General features: G+C 37.5%; 1 protein-coding gene across 1 annotated transcript in view; it reads right to left on the bottom strand.

Moving 5' to 3' along the window:
- The window catches only part of ZDHHC2 (zinc finger DHHC-type palmitoyltransferase 2), a 75,014-nt gene that overhangs the window by 32,971 nt on the left and 20,669 nt on the right, over positions 1-21,374 (bottom strand). Inside the window, exons 2-3 of the mRNA XM_012435231.3 lie at positions 14,354-14,380; positions 12,737-12,831 (exon numbers count right to left, since the gene is read on the bottom strand). Of these exons, the coding sequence (XP_012290654.1) occupies positions 12,737-12,831; positions 14,354-14,380 (122 nt within the window). The remainder of the gene's footprint in view (positions 1-12,736; positions 12,832-14,353; positions 14,381-21,374) is intronic.

Here is a 21,374-nt window from a genome sequence, read left to right as displayed (position 1 = left end):
TTTGCTTACCTATTAACTAATTCCACAATGTTTCGAATTACACTTCAATAAGTCAAGGCCACGTTTATGAAAACTTAGTGTATTCTATTAGCGGCTCTTCAATAGCTTGCTACCTTAAAGCTTCAGTTAAAAAAATGAAGTATATTTACACAAATACTCTGATCGCTAGAATATATAAATAAGGGTGGTGTGTGGCTGTGAGCAGTGTTGAGTGTGGAAGCCTAGATATGGGCCATGAAGCCTAATTCTACAGGCTAGACAGGAGCAGCCACAGATCTAAATATCCTGGAATCAAAGAAAAGGCTGGGAACCACATTTGCAACAGATGGAAAACTATCTCCCGATTCGATAATAGATTCCCAGAATACATTTCGCTATTTTCAGTTACTCTGAAAAAGCACTTTAATGGGAAGCTAACGCAGTGAGAATGTTGTCATCCTTCAGATCTTAGTAACAGAATTCAAGAAGTGAGAAAGTAAAATTCAAGCTATTTATTGATCTATCATATACAATCATATTGATTTACCAGATTTTCTTTCTTACTAAAAAATTCTAGGTTGGAGTACAAAAATACAGTTAGATTGAAAGATTAAGATCTAGTATTTAGTGGCACAACAGGGAGGCTATAGTTAACAATAATTTACTGAGTATTTCAAGATAACTAGGAGAGTAGATTTGGAATGTTCCCAACACAAAGGAATGATAACTATTTGAGGTGATGAATACCCCAATTACTCTCATTTGATCAGTACGCATTGCATGTTTGTATCAAAATATCACAGGTACCTTACAAATATGCATAGCTGTTATAGATTTATAAACATTTTTAAGAAGAAGAAAAACAAATTCTAGGTTGGGCATTATGTAGCTGTAAAATACTTTAAAATTTAAAATGCAGTTTTTTGAAACACATACACACACACACATACATGTACTGATGGTCTTAATAGAACTGGGTATCTTATTGGAAATACCTGTCTTGTATAAGAAGCATAATACCAAATGATGCTGTGATGCTATAATAATAAATGGCAGGGTCATTCCATAGAAAGTATCTATCAACTTTGCATATGCGGATTCCTCTACCTAGAATGCTGTTCTTCACAAGCTTTTTATGAAGCGTTCCTTCACATTTTGCAGGTTTCTGCCTAAATGTCATCTTCTCAAAGAACGTCTGTGACTTCCTTACTCAACTGGGTACCCTGACAATTCTGTCCCTTCTCCTGTCACACCCTGCATCAGGTCCATGTGTGTTTTCTTTATGTTCCATACCACAGTTTGAAATTATTTTGTTTGTTCATTTGTCCTTCGTCCCTCTCTCTCATAAGCATTTAACTCCACAAGGGCAGGGGTCAATTCTGGGCTCACAGTGCATACTTTATTATAATTGTGTAATAGACAAAGGAGCTAATGTCAGTAGGCCAAGGTCAAATCACTGCATATTGGCCGGGCACGGTGGCTCACGCCTGTAATCCCAGCACTTTGGGAGGTCAAGGTGGGCAGATCACCTGAGGTCAGGAGTTTCAGACCAGCCTGGCCAACATGGTCAAACCCCATCTCTACTAAAAATACAAAATTAGCCAGACGTGGTGGCATGTGCCTAATCCCAGCTACTCAGGAGCCTGAGGCAGGAGAATCACTTGAAACTGGGAGGTAGAGGTTGCAGTGAGTCGAGATTGTGCCACTGCACTTCAGCCTGGGTGACACAGCAAGACTGCCCCCTACCCAAAAAAATAATTACGTATTAAGGAAAAAGTTGTTTTGTATCCTAGTCTCCAACTTTCTATTCTCAGAAACAGGATTCTCATTATTCAGGCAGATATATCCCCCTTCCTTACTTCTAAAATTAATTTAAAGCCTGGCATTAGAAATTAAATTAGTAAAATATTCAATAATAAATGGATTAAAGTCATCAGCATTCTATTACCTTTTTCTACAGAGTTCTGGGTCTTCATCACCTTAGAGAAAAGTTTTAGAGAGTGCTAGCACTGAAGACTCACAGTATGCTCAATGTTTTTATTAAAAAATGAACATACCCAACATCAGCTTTAAGAAAACAAATATAGTTTCGTGGTATTATTACTCATATAATTCGGATGTCAACAAATATATTTCTACCTTGAAATATACCAAATATATGGTCCCCTCCATGAAACAAAACTTTTATATATACAAAAGCATGTCACATAATAGATTTGATGAAAGATGCCATTTGGAGAAATCTGAAGGAATGAAAGATCTCTTAGGATGAAGCAGGTAACATATCTGACCTGCCACCAACCTTCAGATGTGGCAGTTCTTTGGTGGGTTGATAAATGCTCTTTTTTGTTTAAATAGTTCTATTTTAAAATAAAACACTTCAGAGTTAAAGAAAAATTGAGAAAATAGTATAAAGTTCCCACATACTCCCTTCACTGTTTCCCATATTATGAGCATCTTAACTTAGTATAGTACACTTGGTACATTAATGAACCAATATGGATACATTATTATTAACTAAAGTGCACAGTTTATTCGGATTTCCTTGGTTTTTACTGAATATCTTTTTCTGTTCCTGAATCCCAGCCAGGATACCACAGTACCTTTACTTGTCTTTTCTCCTTGGGTTCCTCTCGGCTCTGACAGTTCCATAGATATTCCCTTTTTTTGTTGTTGTTTTTGACTTTGATAATTTCTAGTAGTAGGATGCCCCTCTATTGGAATTTGTCTGATATTTTTCTCATGATTAGACTGGGTTTATGGGCTGCTGGGAAGAAACCCACAGAGGTAAAGAGCCATGCTTAGTACATCATAATAAGGTATATTTTATTTTTATTTTTATTTTTTGAGACCGAGTCTTGGTCTGTCACCCAGGCTGGAGTGCAGTGGCATGATCTCAGTTTACTGCAACCTCCGCCTCCCTGGTTCAAGTGATTCTACTGCCTCAGCCTCGCAAGTATCTGGGACTACAGGTAAGCACCACAATGCCCAGCTAATTTCTGTGTTTTTAGTAGAGATGGGGTTTAGCCATGTTGGCCAGGTTGGCCTTGAACTCCTGACCTTAAGCGATCCTCCCACCTCAGCCTCCCCAAGTGGTGAGATTATAGGTGTAAGCCACTGTGCCTGGTCCCATGGGTACATTCTATCAACATGACTTATCACTGTTAATGCTGACTTCAATCACCTAGTTCAGGAAGTTTTTGTCAAGTTTCTCCACCGTACTCATTACTTCCCCTTTTCCATCTTGTTCTCTGGAAGGAATTCAGCATATGTAGCTCACGTTTAAGAAGTGCAGATTTATTCCTCATCTCCTTGACAGCAAAGTATCTATATACATTATTTGGAATTATTCTATAAGACAGATTTTACTCTTCTCATTTATTTTTTATTCCTTCAATTATTTTTTTTCCATCAGTAATCTCATATTTATTTTATACTTTGGGTTATAATCCAATGCTACTTTATTTTTGTTGCTCAAATTGTTCCAGCTTAGCTACTGAGAGTTCCTTCAGTTGGCTTCTTTATCCATTTGATGCATCACCGCCATTTTTTTTTCCTGTATCTCTGTCACTATAAGATGCTTCAGGCTCATCTCAACTATTTCCCGCCGAAGTCCTAGAATCAGCCACTTGTCCAAGGAGCCTCCTTTTCTTTTAATGGAGAATATTATCAGACTGTTTCCAGATAATGATAGTATAATTTTTTTAAAGAATATACAAATTAAGGACAAACTACTATCTACTAATATGAACAGAAAATTCAAAGAACTGTATTTCCCTTTCTGCTAGTTGTTTTTCATTGAGTACAAAAATAAACATAACTTCACTAGTATCTTACATATATATATTTAAACATAAAATTTTTTTGCTGGCCGGGCGTGATGGCTCTCATCTGTAATCCCAGCACTTTAGGAGGCTGAGGCAGGCAGATCACTTGAGGTCAGGAGCTCCCAACCAGCCTGGCCAACATGGTGAAACCCTGTTTCTAGTAAAAATACAAAAATGAGCCAGGCGTCATGGCAGGTGCCTGTAATCCCAGCTGTCCAGGAGACTGAGGCAGGAGAATTGCTTGAACCTAGGAGATGGAGGCTACAGTGAGCCGATTTGTACCACTGCAGTCCATCCTGGACAACAGAGTGAGACTCCATCTCAAAAAAAAAAAAAAAAAGGTGTGGTAGCTCATGCCTGTAATCCCAGCACTTTGCGAGGCCAAAGCTGGTGGATCGCCTGAGGTCAGGAGTTTGAGACCAGCTTGGCCAACATGGTGAAACCCCATCTCTACTGAAAATACAGAAAATTAGCTAGGCATGGTGGCAGGCACCTGCAATCCCAGCTACTTGGGAGGCAGAGGCAGGAAGCGGAGGTTGCAGTGAGCCAAGATCATGCCACTGCACTACAGCCTGGGAAACAAAGCAAGACTCCGTCTCAAAAAATAATAACAATAAAGTTTTTGCTGATTAAATTGGCAACAAAGAGTCTCTTAATAATAACATACGATACCAAGGGTCCAATAAGGCTGGTTACATTGTAAATTGCTATAATCCTTTGGGAAAAAATTGGGCAAATGACTTATATTTCCTTGATCTAGTTTTTCTACCTCTGATATTTACATTAAGGAAATGATTCCAAATATAAGTAAAGCTCTATGTATAAACATGTTAATGACAGGATTATTTATAATATGAAAAACTGGGATCAGTCTAAAAATACAAATTGGAGTGTGGCATTAAATTTTTATATATTTCACTAATAATATGCTGTTATTAAAAATGCCAATAGGTCACTGATGGACTACTAAATTTAAAAAATGAGAACAGGTACACGCTGAATACCAAAATAAAAATAAAAGGTTTTTGACTGTAGTCTCTGCATCTATGATGGCATCTCTGGACCCACCAGGGCCTGAGGAAACTCTCCACCCTGAATGGAAGGACACAAGTTTGGCTGACTTTGCTACCTACTGACTGCAGAGCCCTTGAGCCTTGAGTGAACATAGGTGGGGGAGCCAGGTAGTGGACACAGTGGGCCTTGGGTGAGACCCAATGATATTCTGACTTTGGGTCTGACTGAGCACAGTCCTTGTAGTATTGGCCACAGAGGTACTTATGCCCTCCACCAGCTCCAGGCAGCTCAGCACAGAGAGAGAGCCTCTGTTTGTTTGGAAGAAAATAAGGAAAGCTCTGTTTGTATGGAAGAAAGTACTGGGCAGGAGTCTCTGCCCAGTAATCCAGAGAATTCTTCCAAATCTTATCCAAGACCACCAAGGCAGTACACATCTACCAGTCTGTAAGAACCACAGTATTAATGGGATTGGGGTCCCTCTTAATGCAGTTTCAGCTTAGATCACAACACCTAACCTGGAAAGCCTTCCCCAGAAGGACACATACTAACACTTACATGGAACCTCAAAAGACCCAGAATAGCCAAAGCTATCCTGAGTAAAAGGAACAAAACTGGAAGAAACACATTACCTGACTTCAAATTATATGACAGAGTTTAGTGTAGTGGAGTAACCCAAATAGCATGGTACTGGTATAAGACTAGCATTTGTACACAGTAACCAAAACAGCATGGGACTGGCATAAGAACAAACACATAGATCAGTGGAACAGAAGAGAGAACCCAGAAACAAATCCATATGTCTACAGTAAACTCATTTTCAACAAAGGTGCCAAAAACACACACTGGGGAAAGGACAGTCTCTTCAATAAGTGCTGCTGGGGAAACTGGATATCCATATGCAGAAGAATGAAACTAGACCCCTATCTTTTGCCCTACACAAAAATCAAATCAAAATGGATTAAATACTTAAATCTAAGACCACAAATTATGAAACCAATAAAAGAAAACATTGGGAAAACTCTCCAGGACATTGGTGTGGGCAAGGATTTCTTGAGTCATACACCAAAAGCATAGGCAACCAAAGCAAAAATAGATGAATGGGATCAAATCAAATTAAAAGGCTTCTGCACAGCAAAATAAACAATCAACAAAGTGAAGAGACAACCCAGAGAATGGGAGAAAATACTTGCCTACTCCCCATCTGATAAAGTATTAATAACCAGAATGTATAAGGAGCTCAAATAACTCTACTAGAAAAAAATCAAATAATCCAATTTAAAAATGAGCAAAAGATATGAAGAGACATTTCTCAAAAGAAGACACATAAATGGCAAACAGGTATATGAAGATGTGCTCAACATCCTTGGTCATCAGAAAAATGCAAATCAAAACTACAATGAGATATCATTGCACTCAGTTAAAATAGCTGTTATCCAAAAGACAGCCAAAGGGCAGGTGCAGTGGCTCATGCCTATAATTCCAGCACGTTGGGAGGCCAAGGCAGGAGGATCATTTGAACCCAGGAGTTTAAGCTAGCCTAGGCAACAGAGTGAAACCTCATCTCTACAAAAAATTTTAAAAAAATAAGGTAAGCATGGTGATGCATGCTTGCAGTCCCAGCCACTGAGAAGGCTAAGGTGGGAGTACTGCCTGAACCCAGGAGGTCAAAGCTGCAGCGAGCTGTAACTGCAGCACTGCAGTTCAGCCTAGACAACAATGCAAGACTCTGTCTCAAAAAATAATAACTAAAAAAGGCAGTAACAAATGCTGGTGAGGTAGTGGAAAAAAGGGAACACTTGTATATTGTTGGTAAGAATGTAAATTATTACTGCTATGAGGGTTTCCCAAAAAACCAAAAATAGAGCTACCACATGATCCAGCAGTTAGTATATACTCAAAAGAAAGGAAGTAAGTATGTTAAAGAGATATCTACACTCCCATGTTTATTGTGGCACTATTCACAATAGCCGAGATTTGAAAGGAACCTCAGTGTCCATCAACAGATGAATGAATAATGAACATAATGGTGTTTATTTACACAATGGAATATATTCAGCCACAAAAAAAAAAAGAATGAGTCCCATTTGCAGTAACATGAATGGAACTGGAGGTCATTATATTAAGTAAAATAAGCCAGGCAGAGAAAGGTAAACTTGACATGTTCTCAATTATTTGTGGGAGCTAAAAATTAAAACAACTAAACTCAAGAGATAGAGAATAAAAGGATGGCAACCAGAGGCTGGGAAGGGTAGTGGGGAGCTGGGACAGAAGTAGGGATGCTTAATGGTATCAGAAAAAAAAGTCAGAAAAATGAGTAACACTGGGCGTAATGGCTCACGCCTGTAATCCCAGCACTTTGGGAGGCCAAGGAGGTAGATCACTTGAGTTAGGAGTTCAAGACCAGCCTGGCCAACATGGCGAAAACTCTTCTCTACTAAAAAATTAGCCAGACGTGATGGTGAGCACCAGTAATCCCAGCTACTCAGGAGGCTGAGGCAGGAGAATAGCTTGAACCCAGAAGGCGGAGGCTGCAGTGAGCCAAGATTGTGCCATTGCTCTCCAGCCTGGGTGACAGAGCAAAACTTCATGTTTAAAAAAAAAAAAAAAAAAAAAGAATGAATGAGAGCTAGTATTTGACAGCACAATAGGGTGGCTACAGTCAAAAATAATTTTAATTGTACATTTAAAATAACTAAAATAGTATAATTGGATTTTTTGTAACACAAAAGATAAATGTTTGTGGTGACTAATACCCCATTTGCCCTGATGTGATTATTACACATTGTATGCCTATATCAAAATACCTCATGTACCCCATATATATAAAATATGTTTTATATATATATTATATATGTGTTATATAATATATAATATATATTACTATTTAATATATACTATTTAATATATATATACTATATAATATATAATATATATTACTATTAATATAATACTATATTATATAATATATAGTACTATATATTATATATTATATATATATAATGTACTCACAAATTTTTCTTTAAACTACAAATTCAGAATGTAAAGTGGTTGAATTGATATAATGGATTTTTTTTTCTTTTTGCTCTAGTCACCATTTTCAAAATATAATTTAGTGCAGTTATATTACTTTTATATTGAGAAAATCTTACCAATGAGAAACTATTACCACTTTAACAATCTTGCTGTGAAAAGGGCAAACTTTTATTCATGTGTTCTAAGTTCAGCATCCTCATTTTACAAGCGAGAGGTCTCTGATAGCTGATCAATTAAAAGCATAGCCCAAGACTTTGCATTTTATAAATATTCTAAGATTCTTCACTACCAAAGAAGAGCTCTTTCTTCCTAACAATGGTCTCCAAACTCTTTTGATCATATTCCCCTAACAGTAAAAAATAACATGAGACCACATGGCTAACAGATGAGTATTTATTGCTATATTTTCTTTTTCTGTTTTTTGAGACAGAGTCTCAATTTGTTGCCCAGGCTGGAGTGCAGTGGCACGATCACGGCTCACTGCAACCTCTGCCTCCCAGGTCCAAGTGTATTGGTATATATTTTATCAGCTAATACCTTATGTACCTCATATATAAAACTTTTAAAAATACAAATATTAAATGAATAATATATAAAAAAACTTTTCTATATTTTCCCCCATGCTTCAATTGAAGTCCTGAACACTCTCACCCCATTGTGTTTACTTTCCATACTACAGTATGGTATAGGGAAGAGAAAGTGTCCTTGAGGGTTGAAAGGACTTTGGTTTGAATCTTAGCTCTCCCACACAGAAGCACTAGATACCTTAAGATAATAATTTCATGTTCAAAGCCAATGGCTCCATCTGTAAAATAGTAATAAATAATATTTATCTCACACAATTGTAAGAATAAGATCTATCTTTTGTAGAAAAATCATCCAACAAAGCCTGATACTGTTATAATTTCACTATCATCAATTTTGACTACTCCTTCAATGCTATGTTCTTTCTTCTGTATTTGTGTCTCATTTCCATTTGCCACTCTGTCCAATCCACTATTTGAAACCTTCTCTACTCTCCTAAACCCTAATTAACCCACTTAACTCTTCATTGTTAGCCAGTGATGTCATATACAATTTTAGAGAGAAGTCAGAAGTCACTTCAACTTTCTGCCAAAGCCATAAAAATAAACCTGCATCGGTATGCATAACTTCTTCCCTATTTCAGTCACTTAAAAAATATCTCTCAGGTACCTTTTATAGGTCAGATACTGCTTTAGGCACTGGTGATGAAGTCGTGGACAAAGATAAATTTCATGCCCTTATAGAACTTACATTCTAGTGATGGTGTATTTTTAAAAGTATTAAACAAATAAATATGGAGTGTGTTGCATGATGGTAAATGTTACTGAGAAAAATCCAGCAAGGTAAGGTGCAGGGAATGCTGGGGGAAGGGGGAGTTGCTACTCTACACAGAGTCATCATAGCCTCAATGATAAGGTACCATTCGTATAGAGACATCAAAAGGGAGGGATCTGCCTTGTCTTTTGAAAGGATCACTTGGGCTACTGTGCTGAAAATACACAGGAGGAGGGGAAGAAAACAAAACAAAACAAAAACCCTGTGAAGAGGCTACTGCAAATATATAAAAGAGAGGATGGTGGCTTGCACCAGGGTGGGAGCAGTGCAGGGCATGAGTTCACACTGTGGCCATACTCTGAGGGTGAAGCTATAACATTTTCTGATTAACTAGATGTTAACTAGGCGTTCCAGAGAAAACAGCCAAAGATGACACCAAGGTTTCTGGCCTAAAGAGAAGAGTGAAATTGTCACTACTGAGGTAAGAAAACTTTAGAACTAGGAGAACTGGGAAATTAAACAAGAAATCAGAAGTTTTTTTTTAGTTTTGTTGAACTTGAAATTTCTACTAGATGTCAAATAGGTAGCTGGAAATGTGTCACGCATTTATTAGCAAGCACCAGGCTATATATGAATCTGAGAGTTGCAGCACCAGGGTGACACACAAAGTCATGGAACTAAATGAAATCCACAAGGGAATAAACACAGGTATTTAAGAAAAGAGGTCCAGAGATTAAGCTTTGGAACACTCCAATGCTTCGGGAGTCTAGGAGCTGAGGAGGAACCAGCAAAGGAGACCAAGAAGGAGCTGCCAGTATGAATGGAAAAATAATATTTGATGAGTAAGGGGGTAAGAGTATTTTGGAAAAGAAATAATGCCATGTTGGCTGGGTGAGGTGGCTCACGCCTGTAATCCCAACACTTTGGGAGGCCAAGGCGGGTGGATCACCTGAGATTGGGAGTTCAAGACCAGCCTGATCAACATGGAGAAACCTGTCTCTACTAAAAATATAAAAAATTAGCTGGGCGGGGTGATGCATGCCTGTAATTCCAGCTACTTGGGAGGCTGAGGCAGGGGAATCACTTGAACCCGGGAGTCGGAAGTTGCAGTGAGCCGAGATCGTGCCATTGCGCTCCAGCCTAGGCAACAAGAGCGAAACTCCGTCTCAAAAAATAAAAATAAATAAAAATTTAAAATGTCATGTTGTATACAGGAAACTATGTGTAGTTAAGAACTACTTGAGTATAAATCTGAAAGTCATGTACACGAATGTTCATTGCAGCACAGTTTACAATAGCAAAGACCTGGAACCAACCCAAATGCCCATCGATGATAGACTGGAAAGGGAAAATGTGGCACATATACATCATGGAATATTATGCAGCCATCAAAAACGATGAGTTTGCGTCCTTTGTAGGGACATGGATGAACCTGGAAACCATCATTCTCAGCAAACTGACACAAGAACACAAAATCAAACACCGCATGTTCTCACTCATAGGCAGGTGTTAAACAACGAGAACACATGGACACAGGGAGGGGTGCACTACACACTGGGGTCTGTTGGGGGGAAACAGGGGAGGGACAGCAGGGGGTGGGGAGTTGGGGAGAGATAGCATGGGGAGAAATGCCAGATATAGGTGAAGGGGAGGAAGGCAGCAAATCACACTGCCACGTATGCACCTATGCAACAATCTTGCATGTTCTTCACATGTACCCCAAAACCTAAAATGCAATTAAAAAAAAAATCTGAAAGTCAGAAATTAAGACAAGAGCTGCTATCGCTAGGCAGGAGAGACGGAGCTTTCCTTGGTGGGATATGTGGAATCGCAACAGACACAGGCAGTAGAGTGAAGGCATTACATTTGTTTTTAGGTGGACCACACCAGCTTCAGGGTGGAGGATGAAGTTTTGTAGGGTTCTGGGAAGGAAAGGCAGGCAAGACTGTAAACAGAAGACACACCAGGAGAAGAATACAATGTCTCAAACAAGGGAGATGATGAAGACGCAGAATTAGAGCAGTGATAAACTGCCCATTAACTGGCATAAGAAAGAGATGAGTCACAATTTGGGGATGGAGAAGGTGATGACATCTGTTTTTGATGTTTTGAATTTGAGGTGTCAGTGGAACTAACAAGAAGCTATGCTTGGCATTGAAACTTAAGGGGGAGTTTAGAACTCAAAATAGATTTGGGAGTTATCAATACAGAGGTTGTAAGTAAAGTACCACAGTGGATGAGATTACCTGTGATGGAAGTCAGTATTTTTCTTTAAACACGCTACTAAGGCCAGGATGAGGGTAAGAGAGATGATAGAAAAGAAGCAAATATGGTAGGAGGAAGGAAAAAAAAGACTGGGAAAGAAAAAGAAGTGGAGAATAGAAGAAAAACAAGTGATAGATCCATAGATAGAGCATTCTAAGCTAGGCATACCATTAATTCTGTGCAAATATCTGTGGTTTTTACTATCCCTTCCCAAGACAAATAGCATATTTATTGGCTTTTCTGACCAAAGTTGCATTTCAAACTGATTACTTCAGGGAACAGTCTACAGAGATGCTTTTTTGTTGTTGTTGTTGTTGTTAAACTTGGTTTACTGAAACTACACTGTTATTACTGTTAGCAAAGTATATTTTTATTCAGCAATGTACTGGGCTAAATGCCAAGGATACAAAAATGAGTAAGACACAATTCTTTGCTTCAGGAACATATAGCCAGGATGGAGGATCCAGAAACAAATGAAATAATCTTTTCAACATGCAAATATGATCACATCCCTTTACTTAAAACCCTCTGGAGCAGAGACTGCTAGTTGTCTCTCAGTAACCATATTTCTCTTCTTCCCTCATGTTTAACATTGCCATCGAGAAGAAAGACTACACTCCCACCTTCCATGTTGGTAGATGTGGCCATATAACTAACATCTAAATGTAAGTGGAAATGACAGCAATGTCTAGAAAGTGTTCTTACAGAGAAGGACATTTGCTTTTCCTCTTTCCCACTTTCCTTGGTCTGCTGGCTAAAACATAGATGTGATGGGTGGAACTGGAGCATCCATCTTAGACCAAGAGTGGACCTTGGAAATGAAGCCTACACATGGCAGAGCAACAAGACAGAAGGAGTTTGGGTGCCTGGAAGCTGTGGACTAGCTATGGACTTTTTGAATGCAGGGAAGATTAGCTAAGCCCTTATTTTGTTGTTGTTGTTGTTGTTGTTGTTTCTGGTGGCTGAAAACCAACTAAAACACCTTTAATATGATCATTATAATAGAATTATGTCTACCTTTCAGCTCTATTTTATCTATTATTTATCTTTGTCTACCTATCCATTCATCCTGACATCTGACTCTAAAGTGGAAATGGAATGCATAACTGATTTAATAAGAAAATTCAGTGCTCATCTGGTAAAAAATATTTCCAGGTAAAAATTCAAGTATTTAGTAACAGACATATTCATTTTTTAAATCTAAAAAAATCACTACACTCAATAAGTGTGCAACATTAAAAATAAAATTCATTCTTCAATAACACAAGAGAATTACTGATTTCTATCTTTAGAATAATTTTATTGATATTTTAACTTACTTCTTTCGAAGGATTCATTGGTAATGTAAAGATAGTTTTCCAGTATGACCAGACAAACATTGCAAAAAGTAGATGATAGGCCATCAGACACACAGCTAAAATGAGAGAAACATAATTTTCATCATAATATGCAAATACATACTAAAATTATGGCATTCACAAAGATCTACTTTTTTAAAAATAACCAAATTACCAATTATAATAAATTATGAAAGTTCCTTTACTTCATACTAGAATAAACACAACTCAACAAATTTATTTCCAAAGCCAAGAGTTTTTTTTTTAATTTCTAAATGCATAATGAGTTCTCTGCCCATGAATAAAAGCCTCCCATCTGTAGACAGACCATATATTGGCAAAATGACTAACAAGGATCTTTTCTAAATTGTAAAAATAAGGCAGTTATGCCTGCAACTTCAAACAGCAAACACAGCATTAAACAAGTATTAAAACACTCAGGCTTTAAGAACTTTTCTTTACTGACATAGATAACAAAGGCAGTTCCTATTTGAGAAGCTGTTTGCTTATTTGCTTGGCCGTAGTCAAAGCTGGTGTAATGATAACATATTTAAACAGAGAACATCTGGACAAAGAGATTTCCTCCAGTGGGAGCTCAAGTGTCTTATTTACCACATGGGACAATTGTTTAAGAAAGTATTCTGAATACTTTTTTCAGTAATGCATGCAAACACACTCTGTGTGGTGTTACAAAGTCTTAAAATACTACGCAAATTTCTTTTCTTTTCTTTTCTTTTCTTTTCTTTTGAGACAGGGTCTCACGCTGTCACCCAGGCTGGAGTGCAGTGGCTCAGTGCCACCTCTGCCCCAGGGGCTCAAGCAATCCTCCTACCTCAGCCTCCCGAGTGGCTGGGATTACAGGCATGCCCCACCACACTTGGCTAATTTTTGTGGTTTTTTTTTTTTTGTGTGTTTGTTTTAGCAGAGACAGGATTTCATCATGTGGCCAGGCTAGGCTTGAACTCCTGGTCTCAAATGATCTGCCCGCTTTGGCCTCCCAAAGTGTTGCAATTATAGGGATGAGCCGCTGTGCCCGGCCCAAATTTTAAATATTAATTTTGTATATGATAAGAATTCCTTCTGGGTAATACATTAATACACAATTTACTTCTGTAAGATAGCATTGAATAAAATATGATAATTTAAATGCAACATATTTGGTATTTTAAAACTTTAATAGCAATTTTTAATTTTTCTAAAGAATGATGATACTCACAGAATCATTAAAAATTTGAATTATTCAACAAGGCACTTAAATCAGTGTGAGATGACTAAAGCAACGATATTTTTTCACAACTTAGGTAGGTAACTCAGTTACAAAGTAATATTCCGAATTAGGAAAGGAAATTGTTGATATCCCTATACCTCAAAGCCTTAAGAATCTTTGGCCCAATTATAGCCATTTCAGGATAGAATTCTTTGCCAAGTGTCTGAAAGAATTCAATCTGCAAACTTAGAAAAATGAGGTATCTTTAACCCTAGCTTGTCTCCACATTCTCAAAGAATAACTTATTAATCCCAACCAAATCAAAGTAAATACAACTTGTTTTTTCCAACTATTTAAAAAATCGATGATAACATTCATATAATCTAGCTTACCTTGTTCACCAGTGTTTTCCATGGACACTATAAATAGAAAAACAGGTAATAGGTTATATGAAGCTTATGGCAAACAGGGTTTGACATAGACATAAGGCATTTAAATTGCTTAATAATTTGGCTTTCCTTCAAACCAACATTCTGTAAATATTCATTCAACTTTATTTGGTGGAGGAAAAGACTGGTGGCTGCAATCAGCCATGCCTCCATTGCGCCCTTTAGCCCTGGCTCCTGTGCAGCCAACAAAATTGCCAAGCGTGCCCTTGAGGGTCTTATTCCTGTATCATTTGGTTGATTGGTTTTCCTTCCAACTATAGAGTTCAGATAAAAGCAATGCTCTCCAGGTCATTATATTTCCACAGGCATTTATTGCTCTTTATAAACTAGCAACCACCTGGTGAGCTTTCCACAAAGAAGAAAATGTTGTGTCCACAGCAGATACTCTTTTCTCCCCCCTAATTTCTAAAAGTACAAATGCTTATGCACAATGACTTTACTTGCTTCCTATGGCACAATGAGAGGACAGGCAGTGCTGGGAAACTGCCATTCCTCACAGGCTGTTGTAAATATGCCAAGCTAGCAGGTATTATAGATTAGGTCAGGGGCTACAAGCGCTAAAGCAAGCTGAGACAAGAAGCTGTATTTAGTTATCAAGACATCTGTATGCCTTTTGTATTGTGTATTTGTTTTCCCATTTGGTCTCTCTCTTTGTACTAAAGTCTTGCCTTATCTCAGCTGTACCAAGTCAGACTTTGTATATTTTTGCCCTTATTCAGCTTTTTAAAAGGGCACAGGATCTCAGGCCTTAGTGCTGGAATGAAATGCCACTGCCGTCTGAAGCCTGGACCAGAGGGTAGTGTGAGAAGTTTTTAAGACTGCTCAATCCATCCAGAGCTACCAAATATAAGTTCAGGCATTTCTAGAGCTAGCAGGAGCCCATAGCTTTTTGGAGGGCAGCTCATTCCACTACTGAATTGCGGTTAGAATAAGAAACTTTATCCTTCCAGTGTGCTGAAATTTGCTGCTTTTTTATTTTTATCTGTGATATCGAGGCTTCTAAACCATACCAATAAACGGAAAATCTAAATGACAGATCTTCAAATATTTGACGTTATTGTATCTCCCTTAAATGTTCTAGTTCAAACCAACTAATACATGGTTTCCAGATCTCTTACCAATCCAGATGTGACATCTGTAAATGCTTCCTAGGTTCTCCATTCCCTTTAGCATTTTTGATCCCCAGAATGGGACAGGCAGGCATGGAAGATCTTTGACTTATGAATGGCCTGTTGTACAAGTCCGCTTGTAAATGAGAGGCTAGTCAGAGTTTGCTTTCTCATAAATCCCCGAAGTGGCTCAACTGAAGGCACAGGAAAGGCTTGAGGCAAGTCTGTTTTTTAATATCTGAACCTACTGCCACAGTTGCACATTTCTCTCTAGCTACTGACTACCCTGTCTTCAAAAGTGCTCCAAAATTGACAACAACTCTTTTCTGGGTCAAAATTTCCAATCTTTCAGTGGAGCTAATCTAAGGAAAGGAAACGCAATTTGACTCCACTTGTGCATTTATGTATCAATGACCCTTGTTGACCATTCCAGAGGAGCTGGTGCTTTAATAAAAATGTGTTTGCTATTCCATTGTCTTGAGTTGAGAAAATTAAAAACTGTAAAACAAAATGATAGTTTTAAAAAGGTATAGTTGGGGGCTGGGCACAGTGGCACACACCTGTAATTCCAGCATTTTGGGAGGCCGAGGTGGGTGGATCACCTGAGGTCAAGAGTTCGAGACCAGCCTGGCCAATATGGGTATGGTGATGTGCACCTGTAATCCCAGCTACTTGGAGGCTGAGGCACGAGAATTGCTTGAATCTGGGAGGCAGAGGTTGCAGTGAACCAACGTTGTGCCACTGTACTCCCGCCTGGGCGACAGAGCAAGACTCTGTCCTGAAAAAATTTAAAAAAAGGTATAGTTGATATGAGCTGCTAATCTTTTTGACCTGGACCACTACGCTATTAGCTTGATAAGCATTCGAAGACTTTGCTTTTAAAGCAATTTTTGTTTTTTGGCCATTCACACCTTGCTTTTCCCTAAATGTACTTCAAAATCCACAGATGCTCTATTTTTTAAAAAGTACACAACTTACACATAAACACACGCTTATAGTAAATAATTCTGTAACATTTGTAGAATGAAATGGAACAGTTCAAAAGGCTGTATCCAATTACACTTTCACCAAGATTATGAGCCTATTCAATTTCCCATAAACATAAATCTGTTTAATTTTTGTCGACACCATAGGCCAAAATAAAAGTCATTCTTTTACTATTCAGTTTCCTTATTATTAGTGAACTTTGGCATTATCTTAAAAATGTGATGATTGGCTTTTCCTTTCTCTTCTAAGTGAGTGATTATTTTCCTATTGGCCTACGTAGTTATTGAGAACCTTTTATATATTCTAAAGAGAAATCTCCTGTTATACATATTGTAAATAATGCTGCATACAGCTATTTTAAATGATTTAATAAACAATAGCAAAATTTTTATCATTTATCACTGATTAAATAATACCATCAAAGTTTACAAATTAACTTATTTCATTAACAGATATACGGACTACACAAGGTTTTGCTTTGTGATACTCAGAAATGAATGTTCTCCCAACTGTGTTTATTTAATCGGTAAATCAGGTGATTTAGCTTATAATTTTCAGTTTAATAGCAGAGTTGTCAAGCACAAAGTTTCCTTTCTCACAGTGTAAAAACACATAAAATGCAATGTTATTGTTAAATGCAAATATTTTTGTTCAAAAGTAACTGAGCAATTTTATTCAAAATTGCTCAAATTTAGCCTCAAACACTTTTCTAATATATATGCGTATAAAGATAATATATGGAAAACAGAGACTCATTTTTGAAATAATATAGATGGTAATCAAATATAATTTGATTATTTATACCCATACAAAAACTAAACAGCAATACTGAACATAATTGGGACAAACCTAAAAGTAACTATTGGTTTTAATGTGAATTTTGACTTTTACTCCAGAATTGTTTAATTTTCTTACTCCGCAGACAGAATTTCACTTTGGTCTACCTAGCAATGATGCTGATGCCTATTCTCCAATTTTACCACAGAGAAATTTCAAGTGTTGTACAGTCTTCTTTATCTCATTTCCTTTAAACCAGCTATTGAGATAAATGTATAGTTATTTCAATTTTTGTCAACAGAAAAGTGAGGTTTGCTCAGTTTTTACCAAAGCAAATGAGCTTTATACTCAAAGTCAAAATGAGTAAGCACATTCATTCTACCCTAGAAATTCTTTTATTTTCAATTTAAACATTTCCTGCATGTGACAAAAAACGTTACAACCTTGAGTTCTGCTGGATCATATTAAAATGAATTCCTCATTAAAGCACAATAACTGGCACACAGCATCTGCCCCATAAATGTTTACTGAGTAAGAGACTGACTCAGACAAACAGATGATGACAACTAATTTGAATCACATAAAAGTAGTATATCAAAGTAGACATATGACAAGTTGTCATTCTTCTTTTGTGGGCCTGAGAAACTCCAGAGAAAAGTTATTTCTTTTACTATGTTAGCTTAGCACACTGTAGGACTCAACTCATAGTTGACAAAAACAAAAGTAATCTCTTCTGTAAGGTGAAGAAAATACCTCTCTTAAGACAGGAGAGAGGGAGAAGACAAAATGGTTCCTGTTCGTTTAAAAAGGAAAAGGTCGAGGGAGATATTGGCTTCAACTGGGCTTCAGGCAACTTTGAAAACAGAAATGGTCTATAAGTTTACAGGGTTCCCTCCACCTCCACCTTTGGTTTTGGATCTTCCTTAGGATTTTACTTTTTTTTATAGCTGAATTTGTCAAAATGGAAAAGAGATTATTACCAAGCATGGTAGTTCCAAAGAGCAATGGCTCAGAATAAAGAAGGCAAGGTCCAATCCTGTCTCTGCCACTTGCTCACTTACACAACCTACCCCACTTACTGCACTACAAAATGAGGGTGATAACCACAACAATATCATTAGGGCTGCAGTGAGAATTAAAAGGGATAATAAAGGAATGTACTTAACATAGTGCCTGGGGTATAAGCCCCATGAATACACAAGGATAACATATAATCTTTCATTTGGCTAATATTAACTGTAATTGTATAACATATAGGAAAGGGGGCTAAAAAATAAACAAAAATTACGAAGAGATAAGTAATATTTGTACAGGTTCCTGAAAGAAATCAATGCAAAATGTTGAATAAAAATAGACTTTGTAAGCAAAAATAAAAGGTGAAAAAAATTTAAATCTGAAACATCTTGTAAGTCACTTGCCTTTTTATACGGATGTGTCATTTCAGAAACTTGTTTAAATCACAAAGGTGGTCTTCATTCTTAATGCAGAGTAACGATGAGACATTAAAGCTTCGATCTTAATGTGCCAGTTAGTCATTTTGAGAACTTAAATGTGAAAGAATCTACTTTGGATCAGCACTGTTAAACTTAATGAATAAAAACAATATTTTTTTTAAAAAATGAAGACCTAAATATTATATTCAGCCCAAAGTCAGGTGCAGTTTATTCCTGGGAATTAAGAGCACTGCTATTATTACACTAAAATATTTACCAATCTTACATCTGGTGGATGGTACCATTCATACCATTGAAATACACACAATAGTAACACTGTGAATCACAATTTTAATTTTAATTTCAAACACTTGTTTGACTAATTTTCTTGTAGATTAGCCCAATTTCTTTTTCGTCCATGTCCTACAATGATAATATTTTGCTTCAGTAATTTCTAATCTTCTAATATACCTCCAGAACTTCAAATTCCTCTGTGATTAATTGTGGGAATCACAGCACTTTCTTGGCCCTGATGGTAAATAGGAAGAGAGAAAGTGAAAATTACTACTATAGTTACCAAGAATGTTACTGTTTGCCAAAAGTAAAATTAAGGTCTTTGGGAATTACACTTTGAGCCAGGCATGGTGGCTCACGCATGTAATCCCAGCACTTTGGGAGGCCAAAGTGGGAAGATTAATTAAGGCCAAGAGTTGGAAATCAGCCCAGTCAACACACTGAGGCCATGTGTCTCCACAAAAAAAATAAAAATAAAAAAAAAAAAATATATATATATATATATATTTTAAATTAGCTGTGTGTGGTGGCACTGCCTGTGGTCCCAGCTACTTGGGAGACTGAGGCAGAAGAAATGACTGAGCCCAGTAGTTCAAGACTGCAGTAAGCTATCATCATATCACTGCACTCCAGCCTGTGCAACAGAGCAAGACTCTGTCTCTTAAAACAAAAAAAAGAAGAAGAAATAAAAGAAAAAAAGAACTTCATCTTAAAATCTAGAACCATCATCAATACTACAAAGCTTGTAGTTTGGGTCATCAGTTGTATTGTCTGGCTACACTTTATGCTTACCCCCTCCCCAGCCAATAATCATTCCTGTAAGAAACAGAGGAGAGCTAGGCACAGTGACTCACACCTGTAATCCTAGCACTTTGGGAGGCTGAGGTGAGAGCATCATTTGAGGCCAGGAGTTTGAGACTGACCTGGGCAACATAGTGAGACACTATCTCTACAAAAAATTTAAAAATTAGCCAGGCATGGTGGTGCCCACCCATGGTCCCAGCTACTAGGGAGGCTGAGGTGGGAGGATCGCTTGAGCCCAGGAGGTCAAGGCTGCAGTGAGCTGTGATCCTGCCACTGTACTCATGCCTGGGCAACAGACTGTGACCCTGTCTCAAAAAACAGAGAGAAAGAAACAGAGGGGGACAACAGATAAAAAGGCTGAACTAGTCAGTCCTCAGTTTAGAATTGGTAAGACTGATAAGAGTGAAAGTTTTTTTGTTACAGCATTAATTGTTCTTTAAGAAATCCTTATGTAAAAATAAAACAGGTAAAATGGAAGTTAAAGAGTGAGACTGTCAGTCAAAGTAATAACCCATAATACAGAAAAGGATGACAAACTGCTCCTTAATCCAACCTGGCTTGAATGAACCATCCTTTCAAATGTATGCCTCCCTTATCTCTTTTGACTGAACTATCAAACAATCATTTAGTCCAGGTGTCGGTAAACTGGAACCCTTGGTCCAAACACAGCTAGACGCCTGTTTCTGTAAATAAAGTTTTATTGAAATATGTATGCATCCATTAACTTACGTCTACTTGTGTGCTACAATGGCAGTTAGGTAGCTGAGACAGGGACAGTATGGACTGCAAAACCTAAAATATTTACAGTCTAGTCTTCTATAAAGTAAGTATTCCAGCCCCTATGTATTAGTCAGGGTTCTCCACAGAAAAAGACTTCATAGGATGTGTGTGTATGTGTATGTATATACTGTATTAGAATTCATTTAGTCTAGAATTATTTAAATTCAACCTTGATTAAAAGTAGGGGATCATCTCAACTATTATTCTAGTCCTATATTTGTATCAATTGATTTTTTTTAATTGGCTTCGGTGATTATTATTACATAAAGTGTTACTGTCCTAAATAGTATCTATTGAGATGCAGCAGCCCAGTAAACTGACGGTAACTTAAATCTAGTTGAACTTTTAGTCATAAATACATCCAAAATTCAAGCTTTCAGATACCAAGCTACACCTTCAATAATAGACAAAAAAATGTACTCCCCCATTTAAATTAGCAAAGAACAGTTACGTTTTTCTAAAACAATGTGATTTGGGGGTATTTTATTGCAAATGTACATTGCTATAATTTTTAAATTTATTTTCTTTTTTTTTTTTTTTTTTTTTTTTTTTGAGACGGAGTTTCGCTCTTGTTACCCAGGCTGGAGTGCAATGGCGCGATCTCGGCTCACCGCAACCTCCGCCTCCTGGGTTCAGGCAATTCTCCTGCCTCAGCCTCCTGAGTAGCTGGGATTACAGGCACGCGCCACCATGCCCAGCTAATTTTTTGTATTAGTAGAGACGGGGTTTCACCATGTTGACCAGGATAGTCTCGATCTCTTGACCTCGTGATCCACCCGC

Source organism: Aotus nancymaae, unplaced genomic scaffold, assembly GCF_030222135.1.
Source record: "Aotus nancymaae isolate 86718 unplaced genomic scaffold, 86718_ANA_hifiasm-v0.15.2.pri h1tg000079l, whole genome shotgun sequence".
NCBI classification, from domain to species: Eukaryota; Metazoa; Chordata; class Mammalia; order Primates; family Aotidae; genus Aotus; species Aotus nancymaae.
Note: the sequence above shows the minus strand (reverse complement) of the source record. Positions and strands in the feature narration are given on the sequence as shown.